Raw genomic sequence first — 23,587 nt, 5'->3', positions numbered from 1 at the left:
GTCCCAACTGCCCGCGTTTGGCCCATATCCCTCTATACCCATCCTACCCATGTCACTGTCTAATTTAGCCAGGTTGGCTTAATGAAAAAATGGTTCCAGGACAGAGGGAACTCCCCTTTCCTCTTTGAAGCTGTGTTCCATTGGAGAGGGCGAGGTTAGTGAGTGACAATGTAAGGAGCTCGGTTAACATCAGGAACAGTGTGGAAGCCCAGTGTCTGCTGCTGACTCTCTGGGGGTAGAAGCACAGCTCCTGACTCAGGGCTGGGAGGAATGGGAGAGAGAGACTGAGGCGGTGTCTCCAGGGGGCAGAGAGCTTGGGAATCAAGGCTGTCAAGGAATGGTGAAGGGAGGGAAAGACTTATGCATTTTTCAGACTCTGGGAGGGATTGAAACAAGAATTAAATTAAAATTGAGAGGTTTGCTACTGCAGGAACCAGCTGGGCGTGAATGAACAGGAACTGGGGTGACATGAGTCATTACAGAATCTGAAACTCAGTGACGGGACATTTACTGTGGTTTAACTGTTAACTCTTTCATAGAGGGGAAAACGGTAAAAGCTGTAAAAATTTCACCAAGGTGGAATTTTAGTCGATTCATCCAGTGACCTTATCTGGGCAGCAGCCTTTGTGTAATTTTCACTAAGTTCAGATATGACAGTCAGAGAACTCTCTCCCTCCCTCCCCTAACAGCCCCATTACTTTTACATTCAGTGGCGGATCTGAATTTCCCCCTTCCCCCTTCCCCCTCACCCTCTCTGGGACTAAGTGGGCCAGGGGCCACGCGTCTCTGCACAGCTGGACAGCTGCACACAGACATCAGTTCTGAACCCTCCAGTCTGTGAGCATCTCACAATCAACAAAGTACTTTCTGAAATAAAAACAGAAAATGCTGGAAATATTCAGCAACTCTGGTACAAAGCTGGGTGGGAGGGTGAGCTGTGAGGAGGATGCAGAGATGCTTTAGTGTGATTTGGACAGGCTGAGTGAGTGGGCATCTGCATGGCAGATGCAGTATAATGTGGATAAATGTGAGGTCATCCACTTTGCTAGCAAAAACGGGAAGGCAGATTATTATCTGAAGGGCCATAAATTGAGAGAGGGAAATGTACAACAAGCTTTGGTGTCCTCGTACACCAGTCGTTGTGAACCTGTGGAATTCTTTACCACAGAAAGCTGTTGGGGCCAGTTTGTTAGATATGTTCCAGAGGGATCTGGACGTGGCCCTTGTGGCTAAAGGGATCAAGGGGTATGGAGAGAAAGTGGGAGTGGGATACTGAAAGTGCATGATGAGCCATGATCATATTGAATGGCGGAGCAGGCTCGAAAGGGATAGGGATGTTTTGCTGCAATTGTACAGGGCGTTGGTGAGGCCACACCTGGAGTATTGTGTGCAGTTTTGGTGTCCTTATCTGAGGAAGGATGTCCTTGCTATAGAGGGAGTACAGCGAAGGTTTACCAGGCTGATTCCTGTGATGGCAGGTCTGTCATATGAGGAGAGAATGAGTCAGTTAGGATTATATTCACTGGAGTTCAGAAGAACGATGGGGGAATCTCAGAAACCTATAAAATGATGAACAGCCAGTTAATCTGTGTTAGTCATGTTGGTGAGGGATTAATATTGGCACAGCGCATTCTTCCAATAGCGTCGTGTGATCATTTCCATCTGCTGACAGGCAAGGCTGGAGTTTAACAATCGAAAGAGTAGAGCTGTGTCAGTGCAGGATTGGTGAATACTGACATTTCCAATATGTAGTGACCACTCAATGCTGACTCTGAGGAAGTGTAGTCCTCTCTCAGTCTTGTGTCCTGGTGTGGATCTAAAAGAGATAGCTTAATGCAGAGAAATGTGAGTGACATTTGGGGAGAATAGAACAATATACCATCGTCTTAAAGCGCACAGGATGTAAAATCTATTTATCTCAAAGGCAACGGAACAAATACTCCAAAAACCCCAAAAATAGTAAAAGCCCCCAACATCTTTCCAAAGACACAGGGGGAGGGAAGATCAGCCAATTGAAAGTGAAAACTCAATAGCTTGACTCTTGCTACACAGACAGCAGCATTCTCTCAGGACCGAGAGTTAGAAATGTCAATTTGATTTCAATACCAAAGTTTCACATCTGCAATTCTTGCCTGATGGTTATAAAACATATTTGGAGTTCTTACCCCACTGTGTAAAACATTTGCAACTATTCACTAAACTATTTCCAGTCGCACATCCCATATGCCAGCACTTGGCCCATAGCCCTGAATGTTACGATGTGCCAAGTGCCCATCCAGATACTTTTTAAAGGATGTGAGGCAACCCACCTCTACCACCTCCCCAGGCAGTGCATTCCAGACCCTCACCACCCTCTGGGCAAAAAGGATTTTCCTTAAATCCCCCTGAAACCTCCTGCCCCTCACCTTGAACCTATGTCCCCTCATGACTGACCCTTCAACTAAGGGGAACAGCTGCTCCTTATCCACTCTGTCCAAGTCACTCATAATCTTGAACACCTCGATCAGGTCATCCCCCAGTCTTCTCTGCTCCAATGAAAACAAGTAAGTAGTCTCATAACACCAGGTTAAAGTCCAACAAGGTTTATTTGGTAGCACAAGCTTTCGGAGTGTCGCTCCTTCTTCAGGTGAAGAAGGAGTGACACTCCGAAAGTTCGTGCTACCAAATAAACCTGTTGGACTTTAACCTGGTGTTATGAGACTACTTACTGTGCTTACCCCAGTCCAACGCCACATCAATGAAAACAACCCGAGCCTATCCAACCTCTCTTCATAACTGAAATGTTCCATCCCAGGCAGCATCCTGGTGAATCTCCTCTGCACCCCCTCCAGTGCAATCACATCCTTCCTATAATGTGGCGACCAGAACTGCACACAGTGCTCCAGCTGTGGCCTCACCAAAGTTCTACACAACTCCAACATCACTTCCCTGCTTTTGTAATCTATGTCTCGATTGATACAGGCGAGTGCCTCGTGTGCCTTTTTCACCACCCCACTCATATGTCCTTCTGCTTTCAGAGATCGAGTGGACAAACACACCAAGGTCCCTTTGTTCCACAGAACTTCCTAGTGTCCTGCCGTTCATTGAATACCTCCTTGTCAAATTACTCTTTTCAAAGTGTATCAACTCACAGTTTTCAGGGTTAAATTCCACCTGCCACTTACCTGCCCATTTGACCATTCCGTCTAGACCTTCTTGTAGCCCACGGCACTCAATCTCACTCAGCCACACGCATACAGAAACACAAATTAAGCTAAAATTTAAAGCTATCTCTGCTTCCTAACAGCACCATATTTAACAGGCACCCAGAAACTCATTCACTCAATGCAAACCCGGAGCTCTACACTGCTCCTCCACAAAGTCCTTACACTCACTGCCCCTACTGGAGAGGATGGCAGATGTGAGCAGTTACATCCTGTGCTCCTCCAGCATTGCCTTTCGCTCATTTCCAGATAAGAGCATCACCTGCGATGCAGCCCCCACTGTCACACTGACCCTGTTCACCAGGACGGTGAGGCCGCCCTTCCTCTTGCTGCTCAGGCCTTGTGATCTGCTCTTCTTCTCTTCATACGAACTAGGAACAGGAGGAGGCCATTCAGCCCCTCGAGCCTGTTCCGCCATTCAGTAAGATCATGTCTGCTCTGTTTATGTAGAGTTCCACAGTCCCATCTACTCCTGAACACCTCTGCTTCCTTTGCCCAATCTATCTGAATAATATTCAGTGACCCTGCTTCCAGCACCAGAGAGTTCCATCGTTGGACAGCCCTCTGAGAGAACACAATTTCCAAGGGCTGAAATGGTTGCTACGAGAGGACACAGGTTTAAGGTGCTGGGGGGTAGGTACAGAGGAGATGTCAGGGGTAAGTTTTTCACTCAGAGGGTGGTGGGTGAGTGGAATCGGCTGACGTCGGTGGTGGTGGAGGCAAACTCGTTGGGGTCTTTTAAGAGACTTCTGGATGAGTACATGGGATTTAATGGGATTGAGGGCTATAGATAGGCCTAGAGGTGGGGATGTGATCGGCGCAACTTGTGGGCCGAAGGGCCTGTTTGTGCTGTGCTTTCTATGTTCTATATGTTCTAACCCTCCCCATCTCTGTCCTGTAGGGGCGACTCTTAATGTTAAAACAATGCCCCCTAGTTCTGGAGTCACCCACAGGAAGGAACATACGGCCAATGTCCACTTTGTCAATACTTTTGAGGATCTTACATCCTTCAATCATCTTACCCCCTCATTCTTCTAAACTCCAGCAGAAAGAAGCCCAGCCTTTCCAACCTGGCCTCATAAGACAAGTCTCACATTCCAGGCATCAATCCAGTAAACACCCTCTGAACTGCTGTCCATGCACTGTCCTCAAATAAGGAGACTAAAACTGCACACGCTGTTCAAGGTACGGTTTCACCAATCCCTGTCTAACTGAAGCAGAGTATCCTTATCTTTCTGTTCTCTCTCTCAGGGTGAGAACCAAGGCAGGGCTGTCTGCAGCTTCCTTCACCGATACCTCAGTGAGCATGTCCTTTACAGAATACCCTCCATCTCAAAGCCAAGAGGGCAACGCTAAGCACTTTGTCTGGCCTCTGTCTAGACATCGCGTCCCCCATCTCAGCAATTTCAGATATGGAACATTCCGGAAGACCAGATTTGGGTGTTCCCCTCGTGTTCGGACATGAATACCAATGGAAACATTGCTCTTTGACCAGAGTGATGACATCCATGTTCCAGAACCTTCCCTCTGACACTATTCTGCTTCCACGACTCTATAGACGCTATAGGGAGACCATTGGCTTGGCAACATAGAAAGACTGATCACATGAACCCTTGGCCATTCTCCTGAGAGGTTTGGAATCACTGCCCTCCACCAGCTCCCCCTCAGAGACATCCACCTCTCTCCCTCCCTCCCTCCATCCCCCCTTCTCTCCCTCCCGCCCTCCCTCCCTCCCTCCCTCCCTCCATCCCTTCCCCCCCTCCCTCCCCCCTCCCTCCCTCCCTCCCTCCCTCCATCCCCCTTCCCTCCCTCCCTCCCTCCATCCCTCCCTCCCTCCCTCCGTCCCTCCATCCATCCCTCCCCCTCCATCCCTCCCTCCCTCCATCCCCCTTCGCTCCCTCCCGCCCTCCCTCCCTCCCTCCCTCCCTCCCTCCATCCCTCCATCCATCCCTCCCACTCCATCCCTCCCTCCCTCCATCCCTCCCTCCCTCCCTCCCTCCCTCCCTCCATCCCTCCCACTCCCTCCCTTCCTCCATCCCTCCCCCTCTCTCCCTCCCTCCCTCCCTCCATCCCTGCCTTGGACTGAAGCGGCACGGTGGCACAGTGGTTAGCACTGCTGCCTCACAGCGCCAGGACCCGGGTTCGATTCCCGGCTCGGGTCACTGTCTGTGCAGAGTCTGCACATTCTTCCCGTGTCTGCGTGGGTTTCCTCCGGGTGCTCCGGTTTCCTCCCACAGTCTGAAAGATGTGCTGGTTAGGGTGCATTGACCCGAACAGGCGCCGGAGTGTGGTGACTAGGGGATTTTCACAGTAACTTCATTGCGGTGTTAATGTAAGCCGACTTGTGACACTAATAAATGAAGTTTAAAAGTGAATCCAGTGGCAGTTGGCAGGCTGTGAGAGGCAGTTCCGTTCCTTGCTGGGATCTCCGGGTTGTGAGACCCGTGAGACTGGAAGAAAGCTGCTGCTGTGTGAGCCTGAGCACAGAGAGGACACAGCTGAGTCCGGCCGCCATCCCAACCCCCCCTCATTGTCAGGGTGTCTGGTCAGTCAGCTGCTTGTACTGACTGCGAACATCACCCACCCACCCACCCGGACACACCCCCACCCACACCCAACTCCCACCCACAGCCACACCCAACCCCACCCCACCCCGTCACCCCACCCCCTACCCACCCACCCACCCGGACACCCCCCCACCCACACCCAACTCCCACCCACAGCCACACCCACCCCCACCCCACCCCACCCTGTCACCCCACCCCCCACCCACACCCAACTCCACCCACAGCCACACCCACCCCCCCACCCTATCACCCCGCCCCACCCACCCACCCGGACACACCCCCACCCACACCCAACACCCACCCACAGCCACACCCACCCCCACCCCACCCTGTAACCCCACCCCTCCCACCCACCCAGACACACCCCCAGCCACACCCACACCCAACTCCCACCCACAGCCACACCCACCCCCCCCACCCCCCACCCACACCCAACTCCACCCACAGCCACACCCCCCCCACCCTATCACCCCCCCCACCCACCCACCCAGACACCCCCCCACCCACACCCAACTCCACCCACAGCCACACCCACCCCCCCCACCCTGTCAACACCCCCCCCCCCCACCCCCTCCACCACCTGCCCACCCGGACACACTCTCCTCCCCACGACAGGGGGTCTCACTTCCTGACCTGCTGCTGGCTCAAGGTCAGAGGTGAAAATTGGGACAAGTCCCTTTCCAAACTCCTCACCACCTTCTCCCCCCATCCACACCCACCCCCACCCACCCACACCCACCCACAGCCCCCACTCAGACCCACATGACATCAAGACAGAGGATCAGCTAGGGTCAGGTTATAAGAACATAAGAACTAGGTGCAGGAGTGGGCCATCTGGCCCCTCGAGCCTGCTCCCCCATTCAATAAGATCATGGCTGATCTTTTGTGGATTCAGATCCACTTACCCGCCCGCTCACCATAACCCTTAATTCCTTTATTATTCAAAAATGTATCTATCTTTGCCTTAAAAACATTCAATGAGGTAGCCTCAACTGCTTCACTGGGCAGGGAATTCCACAGATTCACAACCCTTTGTGTGAAGAAGTTCCTCCTCAACTCAGTCCTAAATCTGCTTCCCCTTATTTTGAGGCTATGCCCCCGAGTTCTAATTTCACCCGCCAGTGGAAACAACTTCCCTGCTTCTATCTTATCTATTTCCTTCATAATAGATATTAGAACATAGAAAAAATACAGCACAAACAGGCCCTTCGGCCCACAAGTTGGGCCGGTCATGTCCCTACCTAGGCCTATATATAGGCTTACCTATAACCCTCAATCCTATTAAGTCCTGTACTCATCCAGAAGTCTCTTAAAAGACCCTATCGAGTTTGCCTCCACCACCATTGACGGCAGCCGATTCCATTCACCCACCACCCTCTGAGTGAAAAACTTACCCCTGACATCTCCTCTGTACCTACTCCCCAGCATCTTAAACCTGTGTCCTCTCGTAGCAGCCATTTCAGCCCTGGGAAAAAGCCTCCGAGAATCCACCCGATCTATACCTCTCAACATCTTGTACACCTCTATCAGGTCACCTCTCATCCTTCGTCTCTCCAAGAAGAAAAGACCGAGCTCCCTCAACCTATCCTCATAAGGCATGCCACTCAATCCAGGCAACATCCTTGTAAATCTCCTCTGCACCCTTTCAATCATTTCCACATCCCTCCTGTAATGAGGCGACCAGAACTGAGCACAGTACTCCAAGTGGGGTCTGACGAGGGTCTTATATAGCTGCATCATTATCCCCGGACTCCTAAACTCAATCCCTCGATTGATGAAGGCCAGCACACCATACGCCTTCTTAACCACCTTCTCTACCTGCGAGGCCGATTTAAGAGTCCTATGGACCCGGACCCCAAGGTCCTCCTGCTCCTCTACACTGCTAAGAGTCTTACCCTTGATATTATACTCCTTCATCCCATTTGACCTGCCAAAATGGACCACTACACATTTATCCGGGTTGAAGTCCATCTAATCCATATAATCTTATATGTTTCTATACGATCTCCCCTCATTCTTCTGAATTCAATGAGTATAGCCCCAGTCTACTCAGTCTCTCCTCATAAGACAACCCTCTTAACTCTGGAATCAACCTAGTGAATCTCCTCTGCACCCCCTCCAGTGCCAGTATATCCTTTCTCAAGTAAGGAGACCAAAACTGTACACAGTACTCCAGGTGTGGCCTCACCAGCACCTTATACAGCTGCAACATAACCTCGCTGTTTTTAAACTCCATCCCTCTAGCAATGAAGGACAAAATTCCATTTGCCGCCTTAATTACCTGCTGCACCTGCAAACCAACTCCTTGAGATTCCTGCACAAGGACACCCAGGTCCCTCTGCACAGCAGCATGCTGCAATTTTTTACCATTTAAATAATAGTCCATTTTGCTGTTATTGCTACCAAAATGGATGACCTCACATTTACCAACATTGTACTCCATCTGCCAGACCCTCGCCCACTCACTTAGATTATCTATATCCCTTTGCAGACTTTCAGCGTCCTCTGCACACTTTGCTCTTCCACCCATCTTAGTGTCATCTGCGAATTTTGACACACTACACTTGGTCCCCAACTCCAACTCTTCTCTGTAAATTGTAAACAATTGCAGTCCCAACACTGATCCCTGAGGCACACCACTAGTCACTGATCGCCAACCAGGAAAACACCCATTTACCCCCACTCTTTGCTTTCTGTTAGTTAACCAATCCTCTATCCATGCTAATACATTACCCGTAACACCGTGCACCTTTATCTTATGTAGCAGTCTTTGGTGCGGCACCTTGTCAAATGCCTTCTGGAAATCCAGATACACCACATCCACAGGTTCCCCATTGTCCACTGCACATGTAATGTTCTCAAAGAATTCTAGATTGAATGGCAAGCAGGCTCGAAGGGCCAAATGGCCTCCTCTTGCTCCTATTTTTGTTTCTCTGAAACAATCCCACAATATATAGAGAGACAGGTAGTATTGAGGAAGCAGGGGGGCTGCAGAAGGACTTGGACAGGTTAGGAGAGTGGGCAAAGAAGTGGCAGATGGAATACAATGTGGAAAGGTGTGAGGTTATGCACTTTGGAAGGAGGAATGGAGACAGAGACTATTTTCTAAATGGGGAAATGCTTAAGAAATCAGAAACACAAAGGGACTTGGGAATCTTTGTTCAAGATTCTCTTAAGGTTAACGTGCAGGTTCAGTCGGCAGTTAGGAAGGCAAATACAATGTTAGCATTCATGTCGAGAGGGCTAGAATACAAGAGCAGGGATGTACTTCTGAGGCTGTATAAGGCTCTGGTCAGACCCCATTTGGAGTATTGTGAGCAGCTTTGGGCCCCATATCTCAGGAAGGATGGGCTGGCCTTGGAAAGGGTCCAGAGGTTCGCAAGAATGATCCCTGGAATGAAGAGCTTGTCGTATGAGGGACGGTTGAGGTCTCTGGGTCTGTACTCGTTGGAATTTAGAAGGATGAGGGGGACTCTTATTGAAACTTGAAGCCTGGATAGAGTGGACATGGAGAGGATGTTTCCACTAGTAGGAAAAACTAGAACCAGAGGGCACAACTTCAGACTAAAGGGACGATCCTTTAACACAGAGATGAGGAGGAATTTCTTCAGCCAGAGAATGGTGAATCTGTGGAACTCTTTGCCGCAGAAGGCTGTGGAGGCCAGGTCATTGAGTGTCTTTAAGACAGAGACAGATAGGTTCTTGATTAATAAGGGGATCGCAGGTTATGGGGAAAAGGCAGGAGAATGGGGATGAGAAAAATGTCAGCCATGATTGAACGGCGGAGCAGACTCGATGGGCCGAGTGGCCTAATTCTGCTCCTATGTCTTATGGTCTTAAAAACACAGTTGCTACAAGAGCAGGTCAGAGGCTAGGAATATTGCAGTGAGTAACTCACCTCCTGACTCCCCAAAGCCTGTCCACCATCTACAAGGCACAAGTCAGGAATGTGATGGAATGTTCTCCACTTGCCTGGATGGGTGCAGCTCCAACAACACTCAAGAAGCTCAACACCATCCAGGGCAAAGCAGCCCCGCTTGATTGGCACCCCATCCACAAACATTCACTCCCTCCACCACCGACGCTCAGTAGCAGCAGTGTGTACTATCTACAAGATGCACTGTAGAAATTCACCAAAGATCCTTAGACAGCACCTTCCAAACCCACGACCGTTTCCATCTAGAAGGACAAGGGCAGCAGATAAATGGAAACACCACCATCTGCAAGTTCCCCTCCAAGCCACTCACCATCCTGACTTGGAAATATATCGCCGTTCCTTCACAGTTGCTGGGTCAAAATCCTGGAATTCCCTCCCTAACGGCATTGTGGGTCAACCCACAGAACATGGACTGCAGCGATTCAAGAAGGCAGCTCACCACCACCTTCTCGAGGGCAACTAGGGATGGGCAATAAATGCTGGCCAGCCAGTGACGCCCATGTCCCACAAATGAATAAAAAATAAGAGATGTCATACCTCTGAGAACAGGGGGAACACTGAGGAGAGTTAAAGTGCATTCATGAGAGAATCTTAGAAACCCTACAGCACAGAAAGAGGCCATTCGGCCCATCGAGTCTGCACTGACCACAATCCCACCCAGGCCCTACCCCCATATCCTACCCACTAATCCCTCTAACCTACGCATCCCAGGACACTAAGGGGCAATTTTTAACCTGGCCAATCAACCTAACCCGCACATCTTTGGACTGTGGGAGGAAACCGGAGCACCCGGAGGAAACCCACGCAGACACGGGGAGAATGTGCAAACTCCACACAGACAGTGACCCAAGTCGGGAATCGAACCCATGTCCCTGGAGCTGTGAAGCAGCAGTGCTAACCACTGTGCTACCGTGCCGCCCAACCACTGTGCTACCGTGCCGAGAGCTGTGGCATACCTTGGTTCTGTCCCAGGAGAAGTAAAGGAACCCTCAGATTTCCTGTAAAGTATATGGGAATTCTTGGATGGAAATAAAAGTAGAACAATGAGTGTGCTGTGGAGAACTTTGAGTTTCACTAATAAGCATTTGTTAAATATAGCGTTAAGTTTGTAGTTATAAATAACTCTTGTATAGAATATGTTTTTGTTCAGAATGACAAATCTTTCAGTTAATAACTGGGAGTTCAAATTTATTTGGAAAAGTTACTGGTCTATATCGAGGTTGTAACAATCCCAATATCATGACTAAAATATGCCAGTAATATCACAATTCCAAAATATTCCACCAATATCACACTTCCAATATATTCCACAAGGGCCACATTTCCAAAGTATTCCAACAATGTCCCAGTCCAAAAATATCCCACAAATATCACATCCCCAAAGAAACCCACCAATATCATATAACAATGTAAGATAGAGGTCACTGCCTTGGGCCATTTGGACTGTGAAAGGGTGTGGATTTGAACAACTTGATTAAACAGTCGCACTGTTTAAGAGGTTAGAAAGTCGATTTCGGAAATAAACCAGGTGGAATGAAGACATCCTGCATTCATATTGGAATTGAGTTGTAAGCGTGAGTAAGCTCCCTCGGCACTGGATGAAAACAGAAAGGTATTAATTTGTATCACTGGTATGTGTGTGAGAACTTGCCTTCCATTTCTATCATTTATTTGGGAAGTTGAAGGTTTTGCTGGCTGAGATTTATATCCAAAATCCTCAGAACTCCTGAATTATATATTGTCCACCGCACAGTAAATAACTTAACAACAGTCAGAAACATCAGCTATTTTTCCCCATTCTTTCTCCATCTTTAAAGATATTCCCCAGCTCCACTGCTTTCCCTTGGTCATCTCCTGCTTAGATTGCCGGAATCCAGTTGGTCATCCACATCCTGGGAATTGGCCAGGATTTATAAGGGAAGGGGTGATGCAAATTTCAGGGAGGGTTTTGCAGAGTAAGAACTCATTACAGAGTGTCCACATTGAGGGATTATTTTGATTTGATTTATGATTGAATTATTATTGTCACGTGTACAGTGAAAAGTACATCTTGCACACATTTATGCATTCATAGAGAAGGAAAGGAGAGAGTGCAGAATGGAGTGTTACAGTCACAGCTCGGGTGTAGAGAAAGATCAACTTAATGCAAGGTAAGTCCATTCAAAAGTCTGACAGCAGCAGTGAAGAAGCTGTTCTTGAGTCGGTTGGTACGTGACCTCAGACTTTAGTACCTTTTTCTCAACGGAAGAAGGTGGAAGAGAGAATGTCCGGGGTGTGTGGGGTCCTTAATTATGCTGGCTGCTTTGCCGAGGCAGCGGGAAGTGTAGACAGTCAGTGGATGGGAGACCGGTTTGCGTGATGAATTGGGCTACAGTCACGACTCTTTTTCTTGCGGTCTTTAGATAGGTTTAAAGAATATCTTAAAGGAAGAGCGAAAGGTGGAGAAGATTGAGGGAGGGAGTTCCAGAGCTCAGGAAGCAGCCAGCTGAATGCACGTCCACCGAGAGTGGAATGATTCAAACCCGAGAGAAAATGTTGCAATAGTTCGGAAAGGAAAGAAATCCGAAAGGGTTGTGAGGATGGAGATTACACAGTGAGATAGGGAGTGAGGGGTGAGGATGGAGATTACACAGAGATAGGGAGTGAGGGGTGAGGATGGAGATTACACAGAGAGATAGGGAGTGAGGGGTGAGGATGGAGATTACACAGAGATCGGGAATGGGGAGTGAGGATGGAGATTACACAGAGATCGGGAATGGGGAGGGGGAGGGGGGGGGTGAGGATGGAGATTACAGAGATAGGGAGTGAGGGGTGAGGATGGAGATTACACAATGAGATAGGGAGTGAGGGTGAGGATGGAGATTACACAGAGATAGGGAGTGAGGGTGAGGATGGAGATTACACAGAGAGATAGGGAGTGGGGGGGAGGATGGAGATTACACAGAGATAGGGAGTGAGGGTGAGTATGGAGATTACACAGTGAGATAGGGAGTGAGGGTGAGGATAGAGATTACACAGAGATAGGGAGTGAGGGTGAGGATGGAGATTACACAGAGAGATAGGGAGTGAGGGGTGAGGATGGACATTACACAGTGAGATAGGGAGTGGGGGATGAGGATGGAGATTACACAGTGAGATAGGGAGTGAGGGGTGAGGATGGAGATTACACAGAGATAGGGAGTGAGGGTGAGGATGGAGATTACACAGAGAGATAGGGAGTGAGGGGTGAGGATGGAGATTACACAGTGAGATAGGGAGTGAGGGTGAGGATGGAGATTACACAGTGAGATAGGGAGTGAGGGGTGAGGATGGAGATTACACAGAGATCGGGAATGGGGAGTGAGGATGGAGATTACACAGAGATCGGGAATGGGGAGTGAGGATGGAGATTACACAGAGATCGGGAATGGGGAGGGGGAGGGGGGGGGGGTGAGGATGGAGATTACAGAGATAGGGAGTGAGGGGTGAGGATGGAGATTACACAATGAGATAGGGAGTGAGGGTGAGGATGGAGATTACACAGAGATAGAGAGTGAGGGTGAGGATGGAGATTACACAGAGAGATAGGGAGTGGGGTGAAGGATGGAGATTACACAGAGATAGGGAGTGAGGGGTGAGGATGGAGATTACACAGTGAGATAGGGAGTGAGGGTGAGGATGGAGATTACACAGAGATAGGGAGTGAGGGTGAGGATGGAGATTACACAGAGAGATAGGGAGTGGGGGGGAGGATGGAGATTACACAGTGAGATAGGGAGTGAGGGGTGAGGATGGAGATTACACAGTGAGATAGGGAGTGAGGGGTGAGGATGGAGATTACACAGAGATAGGGAGTGAGGGTGAGGATGGAGATTACACAGAGAGATAGGGAGTGAGGGGTGAGGATGGAGATTACACAGAGATAGGGAGTGAGGGGTGAGGATGGAGGTTACAGAGAGATAGGAAGTGGGGGGGTGAGGATGGAGATTACACAGTGAGATAGGGAGTGAGGGGTGAGGATGGAGGTTACACAGTGAGATAGGGAGTGAGGGGTGAGGATGGAGGTTACACAGTGAGATAGGGAGTGAGGGGTGAGGATGGAGGTTACACAGTGAGATAGGGAGTGAGGGTGAGGATGGAGATTACACAGTGAGATAGGGAGTGAGGGGTGAGGATGGAGATTACACAGAGATAGGGAGTGAGGATGGAGATTACACAGAGAGATAGGGAGTGAGGGGTGAGGATGGAGATTACACAGTGAGATAGGGAGTGAGGGGTGAGGATGGACATTACACAGTGAGATAGGGAGTGGGGGATGAGGATGGAGATTACACAGTGAGATAGGGAGTGAGGGGTGAGGATGGAGATTACACAGAGATAGGGAGTGAGGGGTGAGGATGGAGATTACACAGTGAGATAGGGAGTGAGGGGTGAGGATGGAGATTACACAGAGATAGGGAGTGAGGGTGAGGATGGAGGTTACGCGGTGAGATAGGGAGTGAGGGGTGAGGATGGAGATTACACAGAGAGATAGGGAGTGAGGGTGAGGATGGAGATTACACAGAGAGATAGGGAGTGAGGGGTGAGGATGGAGGTTACACAGTGAGATAGGGAGTGAGGGGTGAGGATGGAGATTACACAGTGAGATAGGGAGTGAGGGGTGAGGATGGAGATTACACAGTGAGATAGGGAGTGAGGGTGAGGATGGAGATTACACAGAGAGATAGGGAGTGAGGGGTGAGGATGGAGGTTACAGAGATAGGGAGTGAGGGGTGAGGATGGAGGTTACAGAGATAGGGAGTGAGGGTGAGGATGGAGATTACACAGTGAGATAGGGAGTGAGGGGTGAGGATGGAGATTACACAGAGATAGGGAGTGAGGGGTGAGGATGGAGATTACACAGTGAGATAGGGAGTGAGGGGTGAGGATGGAGATTACACAGAGATAGGGAGTGAGGGTGAGGATGGAGGTTACATGGTGAGATAGGGAGTGAGGGGTGAGGATGGAGATTACACAGAGAGATAGGGAGTGAGGGTGAGGATGGAGATTACACAGAGAGATAGGGAGTGAGGGGTGAGGATGGAGGTTACACAGTGAGATAGGGAGTGAGGGGTGAGGATGGAGATTACACAGAGAGATAGGGAGTGAGGGGTGAGGATGGAGATTACACAGTGAGATAGGGAGTGAGGGTGAGGATGGAGATTACACAGAGAGATAGGGAGTGAGGGGTGAGGATGGAGGTTACAGAGATAGGGAGTGAGGGGTGAGGATGGAGATTACACAGTGAGATAGGGAGTGAGGGGTGAGGATGGAGATTACACAGTGAGATAGGGAGTGAGGGTGAGGATGGAGATTACACAGAGAGATAGGGAGTGAGGGGTGAGGATGGAGGTTACAGAGATAGGGAGTGAGGGGTGAGGATGGAGGTTACAGAGATAGGGAGTGAGGGGTGAGGATGGAGATTACACAGAGTGATAGGGAGTGAGGGTGAGGATGGAGGTTACAGAGATAGGGAGTGAGGGGTGAGGATGGAGGTTACAGAGAGATAGGGAGTGAGGGGTGAGGATGGAGATTACAGAGATAGGGAGTGAGGGGTGAGGATGGAGGTTACAGAGAGATAGGGAGTGAGGGGTGAGGATGGAGATTACAGAGATAGGGAGTTGGTGGGGGTGAGGATGGAGATTACACAGTGAGATAGGGAGTGAGGGGTGAGGATGGAGATTACACAGTGAGATAGGGAGTGGGGGGTGAGGATGGAGGTTACAGAGAGATAGGGAGTGAGGGGTGAGGATGGAGATTACACAGAGAGATAGGGAGTGAGGGGTGAGGATGGAGATTACACAGAGATAGGGAGTGGGGGTGAGGATGGAGGTTACAGAGATAGGGAGTTGTTGAGGGTGATGCTGATTTGGAAGCAATGTTGGGAATTTTAAATTGGAGGCATTGCCAGACCAATGTAGGCCAGCGAACAGAGAGTGAACCTGGTATTGACGGACTGGCAGGTGAGGGATGGATATTAAAGTGTCGTATTATTGTTGCTAAGTCTCACACATTGCATATTTCTGTGCCGCACTGTTTATGTAACCACAATAACGGAGCTGGAAATGGTGGCGGTTGATGGGTTTTCCGTCTGTTAATAAAAGCTATAACTAGAAACTGTGTCAGATTTAAATGTTAAACCACGCTGTAAGCAACACACTCTTCTCACTGACACAGAGAGGGAGCAGAAAAGGGAGTGGCAGGCACTGGGGGACTGAGACAGACAGAGACAGAAAGAGGGACAGAGAGAGAGAGAGAAACAGAGAGAAGCAGAGATATGGAGCTACATGAACAGATCTGGAAAGTTAGAGAGCCAGCGACGGAACAAATGAAATTTCAGAGAATATTGGAGTGACATGAGTGAGAGAGGCTGAGATGTGTGAGGAAGAATGTGGATGTATGAATGTAGACATTTTGGGGACATTGTGCAGATTAGACCTTTTGATATAAGGCAATGGAATCGAATCTCAAATTGAACCTTTGGACAACATTGGACACTGAATGTGACACCGAGGTTCACCTCTGCGGTTTGACCTGAGGAGATACCTGATGGGGTTAAGATTTCCAGTTACAAGCAGCTCGCTGGCTCAGTGTTGCTGTTAGCCATGGTTCAGAGGGTAACGTGTAACCCTCTCACCTTCATTCAGAAATTCATCGATTCAAATTGCACTCAGGAGACGTGAGTACACAATCTCGACCAACGCTCCCCAGGCGGTGCTGAGAGAGTGCTGCACACACACAAACACACACTGCAAAACCTTGATGAAAACTGCTGCTGGAAATGTGAAGCGCTGGATTTTGCTTTTGAAAGCCATTTCTTGGAGGTTTGGCGTAGAATGAGTCTCGTGCTTGCAAGCAGAAGTCCTGTAATAATCATCGTGGCTCTCATCAGCCCAGCCTCTGTTCTATTCCAGGAGTAAGAGCCAGCTGGGACACTGCTGAAACATCTATCACTGACACAGAATGCTGAGGAAGCTCTGCCACAATCAATTCAGCAAGCTAGCATATTCCCAGCTCCAATACTGACTACTCCAGGATGGTGAGGAGTGGGCTGGCTCATGAGGGTCTCGAGATTTATCACTCAGGGGCCAAAACATAGAAACCAGAACGGCAAATACAACCCCGTGTCCCTGTTTGCCATCACCCTCTCACCATGGAGGGAGAGCCCAGGAGGAATGAGTCTGTATGAATCCCCCAGCAGAACCTTCCTCTCTTCCCTCAATGAAGCAAGTGAGGCAGTGCCAGACTGGGAGCCTGTGTAGATCGGTCAGACCATAAGACATAGGAGCAGAATTAGACCATCGAGTCTGCTCCGCCATTCAATCATGGCTGATATTTTTCTCATCCCCATTCTCCTGCCTTTTCCCCATAACCCCTGATCCCCTTATTAGTCAAGAACCTATCTATGTCTATCTTAAAGACACTCAATGACGCGGCCTCCACAGCCTTCTGCGGCAAAGAGTTCCACAGATTCACCACCCTCTGGCTGAAGAAATTCCTCCTCCTCTCTGTTAGCACAGGGCTGATGTGTGGATGGGATTTTGTGTTGATTAAGGTAGGGAGGGCAGGGTTTACAAGAGGTGCAATGAGAGTTGTTCTTGTTGAGACATCTCAAATTCTTAGAGGGCTTAACAGGGAAGATGCTGAGAGGCCATTTTTGAATGTATTTTTGAATGTATTTCTTATCAATAAAAAATTTGGTGTGGCGCGAGCAAATTTTTATTCCGAAAGTGTGGCCCAGTGAAAAAAGTTTGGGAACCACTGGTGTAAGCAGACACACAGGGACGGGTGAGTTCTGGGCAATCTGTTTAGAAGGCACGTCTGGGTTCCTGGGACTTGCCCCAGTTGTTTTAGAAATTGTTAGGCCCTTTAGCCCTCACCCCTCTTACCCCAACCAGCCCAATGACCGTTCTTACCCACCATGCCAATTCCATAGTCATTCATCCAGTATCTACCATGGGCAGACCTCAGGGGCCAAGCGGTAAAGAGAAAAAATAAATTTCTAACAATCTTGTCCAGGTGTCACTTGATAGTAAAAAATCTCCCATTCATAAAATCCACTCACAGCCTTTAAATCTCAGTAAATTTCTTATAAAAACAAACTAAATTTTATTCAGTAGATACATCAAAGACTACTATTCCCCTGATAGTCTCTTTCAGCTGTCAATTTGTGAATCCAGAATCCCCTGCTGAGATATCTATATCCTTTGAAATGCAGCCAAACATTCATTATGACACAATGCTAACCCTTAGGGAAATGTCAACGAAGAGTCCTATTGAAACTGCACCTGCCACTCCAAGCAGTCCAGCAGAGTTTTTTAAAAAAAGAAAACTGACAACTGAGGTCTGTACTTCGAAAGTTTTAAAGAGCGGGCATTTTGAGAACTTCACATCATGACAGTTATACATTCCTTATCTGCCCTTCAAGAGCATCTATGTATACTCATTCATTTGTGGCTTGCACATTGTGCGTTAAGGCCCTCGCAACAGCCAAAATGAGGTCAGTTTGAACTCAGCACTTGGCCCTGCTGGCTTGAGGTTTCCCACCTGTGTGAATCACTCACTCCCTGCCCCCTTTCCTCGACTGGCAAACATTGAATCAATTGGAAATGGAAGTGGACTTTCACATTCTGTTTCCTCTCACCATTTCTAAAGGGTCTCAGAATCTCACTGTTTCTGACTGAAATGAAGTCTGTAATCTTTGTAATTCTCCCTCAGTACTGACCCTCTGACAGTGCGGCACTCCCTCAGTACTGACCCTCTGACAGTGCGGCACTCCCTCAGCACTGACCCTCTGACAGTGCGGCACTCCCTCAGTACTGACCCTCTGACAGTGCGGCACTCCCTCAGCACTGACCCTCTGACAGTGCGGCACTCCCTCAGTACTGACCCTCTGACAGTGCGGCACTCCCTCAGTACTGACCCTCTGACAGTGCGGCACTCCCTCAGCACTGACCCTCTGACAGTGCGGCACTCCCTCAGCACTGACCCTCTGACAGTGCGGCACTCCCTCAGTACTGACCCTCTGACAGTGCGGCACTCCCTCAGTACTGACCCTCTGACAGTGCGGCACTCCCTCAGTACTGACCCTCTGACAGTGCAGCATTCCCTCAGTACTGACCCTCTGACAGTGCGGCACTGCCTCAGCGCTGACCCTCTGACAGTGCAACACTCCCTCAGCGCTGACCCTCTGACAGTGCGGCACTCCCTCAGTACTGACCCTCTGACAGTGTGGCACTCCCTCAGTACTGACCCTCTGACAGTGCAGCACTCCCTCAGTACTGACCCTCTGACAGTGTGGCACTCCCTCAGTACTGACCCTCTGACAGTGTGGCACTCCCTCAGTACTGACCCTCTGACAGTGCGGCACTCCCTCAGTACTGACGCTCTGACAGTACGGCACTCCCTCAGCACTGACCCTCTGACAGTGTGGCACTCCCTCAGTACTGACCCTCTGACAGTGTGGCACTCCCTCAGTACTGACCCTCTGACAGTGCGGCACTCCTTCAGTACTGACCCTCTGACAGTGCGGCACTCCCTCAGTACTGACCCTCTGACAGTGCAGCACTCCCTCAGTACTGACCCTCTGACAGTGCAGCACTCCCTCAGCACTGACCCTCTGACAGTGTGGCACTCCCTCAGTACTGACCCTCTGACAGTGTGGCACTCCCTCAGTACTGACCCTCTGACAGTGCGGCACTCCTTCAGTACTGACCCTCTGACAGTGCGGCACTCCCTCAGTACTGACCCTCTGACAGTGCGGCACTCCCTCAGTACTGACCCTCTGACAGTGCGGCACTCCCTCAGCACTGACCCTCTGACAGTGCGGCACGGACGGTGCGACACTCCCTCAGGTGTTGGATATGAAGACCAAGAGTTTTGTACATTAAGTGAACCGAGGGAAATAGGGACAAGGTAGGAAACTGGAGTTCAGGTCAAAGATCAGACATGACCTTATTGAATGGCGGAGCAGACTGAAGGAGCTGTGTGACCTACTCCTGCTCCTACTTTCTCTGTTGTTCGATTGGCTGCATCAGCGTCCAGCTGTCAATATGTCTGTGCCAGTCAATCTGTGAGCTAGAGGATGGGCTGAGGGTTGGATAAGGATTATTCATGCATCCGAGTTGAGAAACCTGCTCTCTATAAATCCACGTGACTTCTCCACAATCTGCTGGTGTATCGAGACAATGTGGTACGAGTGGATGAAATGGCAAAATAAGAATCTGGGTTTGAAAATAACTCTGTAAACACCCAGATAGAAGGACGTTCATAAGCTCGCAATGGTTAGAAATCTTATAATGGCACTATTCAAATATAGGGCTATTGATTGAAACAATCTGGGTCAATTCTGGCCTTGTCCTTCCATTGAGATGGGTGTTGCTGGCACTCCCTCTCTCAGATTCCAGGCTCCTTGGACCAACACAGTTCTTTCCCCAATGAGAGAAAGGGGAAAGAAGGAAATGAGATCTTTAGGCAAAACATTGGTGATAGAGTCATAGGGTCAAAGAGGTTTACAGCATAGAAACAGGCCCTTCGGCCCAACTTGTCAATGCGGCCCCTTTTTCTTAACCACTAAGCAAGTCCCAAATGCCCGCATTGGCCCATATCCCTCTATACCCATCATACCCATGTAACTGTCTAAACGCTTTTTAAAAGACAAAATTGTACCCGCCTCTATTACTACCTCTGGCAGCTTGTTCCAGACACTCATCATCCTCTGTGTTGGTTGGGCCACAGCTTGAAAACTGAAATCAGTGTGGCTTGCTCACACTGCAAGAAGTGCACCCAATTCCAGCTCCTTGAAGACTGTGTTAGGGACCTGGAACTGGAACTGGATGAACTCAGGATCATTCGGGAAGCAGAGACAGCTATAGATAGAAGCTACAGGGAGGTAGCTACTCCTAGAAATGAAGATATTTGGGTGACTGTTAGAGGGGGTAAGAAGCAGTCAGTGCAGCGATCCCCTGTGGCTGTTCCTCTGGATAACAAGTATACCGTTTTGGATACTGTTGAGGAGGACGACTTACCATGGGTAAGCCATGAGGTACAGGTCTCTGGCACGGAGTCTGCCCCTGTTGCTCAGAAGGGAAGGGGGGAGAGGAGTAGAGCATTAGTTATTGGGGACTCCATAGTTAGGGGGACAGATAGGAGATTCTGTGGGAACGAGAGAGACTCGCGGTTGGTGTGTTGTCTCCCAGGTGCCGGGGTCTGTGATGTCTCGGATCGTGTTTTCGAAATCCTTAAGGGGGAGGGGGACCAGCCCCAAGTCGTGGTTCTCATAGGCACCAAAGACATAGGTAGGAAAAGGGATGGGGATGTACGGCAGAAATTCAGGGAGTTAGGGTGGAAGCTTAGAGCTGGAACAAACAGAGTTGTTATCTCTGGTTTGTTACCCGTGCCACGTGTTCGCGAGGAGAGGAATAGGGAGAGACAGCAGTTGAACACATGGCTATAGGGATGGTGCAGGAGGGAGGGATTCAGATACCTGGATAATTAGGGGTCATTCTGGGGTAGGTGGGACCTCTACAAACGGGATGGTCTACACCTGAACCAGAGGGGTACCAATATCCTGGGGGGGGAGATTTGCTAATGCTCTTCGGGAGGGTTTAAACTAATTCAGCAGGGGGATGGGAACCTGAATTGTAGCTCCAGTGTACAGGAGGTTGAGAGTAGTGAGGTCATGAATAAGGTTTCAAGGTCGCAGGAGTGTACCGGCAGGCAGGAAGGTGGTTTGGAGTGTGTCTACTTCAACGCCAGGAGCATCCAGAATAAGGTGGGTGAACTTGGGTGGGTGAGAGTGGTAGTGGAGGATTGCTTCTCTGAGTGGAGGCCTGTGACTAGTGGTGTGCCACAGGGATCAGTGCTGGGTCCATTGTTGTTGGTCATTTATATCAATGATCTGGATGATAATGTGGTAAATTGGATTAGCAAATTTGCTGATGATACAAAGATTGGAGGTGTAGTGGACAGTGAGGAATTGATAGGTGATAGTCAGCATGGTTTTGTGGCAGGTAGGTCGTGCCTTACTAACCTTATTGAGTTTTTTGAGAAAGTGACCAAGGAGGTGGATGGGGGCAAGGCAGTGGACGTGGTATATATGGATTTTAGTAAGGCGTTTGATAAGGTTCACCATGGTAGGCTTCTGCAGAAAATGCAGATGTATGGGATTGGGGGTGATCTAGGAAATTGGATCAGGAATTGGCTAGCGGATAGGAAACAGAGGGTGGTGGTTGATAGTAAATATTCATCATGGAGTGCGGTTACAAGTGGTGTACCTCAGGGATCTGTTTTGGGGCCACTGCTGTTTGTAATATTTATTAATGATCTGGATGAGGGTATAGTTGGGTGGATTAGCAAATTTGCTGATGACACCAAAGTCGGTGGTGTGGTAGACAGTGAGGAAGGGTGTCGTAGTTTGCAGGAAGACTTAGACAGGTTGCAAAGTTGGGCCGAGAGGTGGCGGATGGAGTTTAATGCGGAGAAGTGTGAGGTAATTCACTTTGGTAGGAATAACAGATGTGTTGAGTATAGGGCTAACGGGAGGACTTTGAATAGTGTGGAGGAGCAGAGGGATCTAGGTGTATGTGTGCATAGATCCCTGAAAGTTGGGAATCAAGTAGATAAGGTTGTTAAGAAGGCATATGGTGTCTTGGCGTTTATTGGTAGGGGGATTGAATTTAGGAGTCGTAGCGTTATGTTGCAACTGTACACAACTCTGGTGCGGCCGCACTTGGAGTACTGTGTGCAGTTCTGGTCCCCACATTACAGGAAGGATGTGGAGGCTTTGGAGAGGGTGCAGAGGAGGTTTACCAGGATGTTGCCTGGTATGGAGGGGAGATCCTATGAGGAGAGGCTGAGGGATTTGGGATTGTTTTCGCTGGAAAGGCGGCGGCTAAGAGGGGATCTTATTGAAACATATAAGATGATTAGAGGTTTAGATAGGGTGGATAGTGATAGCCTTTTTCCTCTGATGGAGAAATCCAGCACGAGGGGGCATGGCTTTAAATTGAGGGGGGGTAGTTATAGAACCGATGTCAGGGGTAGGTTCTTTACCCAGAGGGTGGTGAGGGATTGGAATGCCCTGCCAGCATCAGTAGTAAATGCGCCTAGTTTGGGGGCGTTTAAGAGATCCGTAGATAGGTTCATGGACGAAAAGAAATTGGTTTAGGTTGGAGGGTCACAGTTTTTTTTTAACTGGTCGGTGCAACATCGTGGGCCGAAGGGCCTGTTCTGCGCTGTAATGTTCTATGTTCTATGTTCTATGAAGGTTTTCAAAGCTTGCAGAGGGATTTGGACCAGCTAGAAAAATGGGCTGAAAAATGGCAGATGGAGTTTAATGCAAACAAGTGTGAGGTATTGCACTTTGGAAGGACAAACCAAGGTAGAACATACAAGGTGAATCGTAGGACACTGAAGAGTGCAGTAGAACAGAGGGATCTAGGAATACAGTACAGAATTCCCTAAAAGTGGCGTCACAGGTAGATAGGGTCGTAAAGAGTGCTTTTGGTACATTGGCCTTTATAAATCAAAGTATTGAGTATAAGAGTTGGAATGTTATGGTGAGGTTGTATAAGACATTGGTGAGGCCGAATTTAGAGTATTGTGTGCAGTTTTGGTCACCTAATTACAGGAAGGATATTAATAAGGTTGAAAGAGTGCAGAGAAGGTTTACAAGGATGTTGCCGGGACTTGAGAAACTGAGTTTGCATCAGTATTCACAAAGGAGAGGGACATGTTGACTGGTATTGTCTCAGAGAGATGTGTTGACCTGTTAGAAAAAATCTCAATTACAAGGGAGGAAGTGTTAGGTTTTTTAGGAAACATTAAGACAGACAAATCCCCAGGGCCAGATGGCATCTATC

The 23,587-nt window shown here is 49.1% G+C and overlaps 1 protein-coding gene across 2 annotated transcripts in view; it reads right to left on the bottom strand.

Annotated features, from left to right (window-relative positions):
* Nucleotides 1-389: 389 nt before the first annotated feature.
* The window catches only part of aspdh (aspartate dehydrogenase domain containing), a 106,663-nt gene continuing 83,465 nt past the window's right edge, over nt 390-23,587 (bottom strand). Inside the window, exon 8 of one of the 2 annotated variants that reach the window (XM_078239686.1) lies at nt 390-1,829. In XM_078239686.1, coding sequence (XP_078095812.1) covers nt 1,612-1,829 — 218 coding nt within the window. In that variant the 3' untranslated portion in view covers nt 390-1,611. The remainder of the gene's footprint in view (nt 1,830-23,587) is intronic. The other variant, XM_078239687.1, reaches the window with a different exon arrangement.

Source organism: Mustelus asterias, chromosome 22 (assembly GCF_964213995.1).
Source record: "Mustelus asterias chromosome 22, sMusAst1.hap1.1, whole genome shotgun sequence".
Lineage (NCBI taxonomy): Eukaryota > Metazoa > Chordata > Chondrichthyes > Carcharhiniformes > Triakidae > Mustelus > Mustelus asterias.
This window is presented reverse-complemented; position numbering and strand designations above follow the sequence as displayed.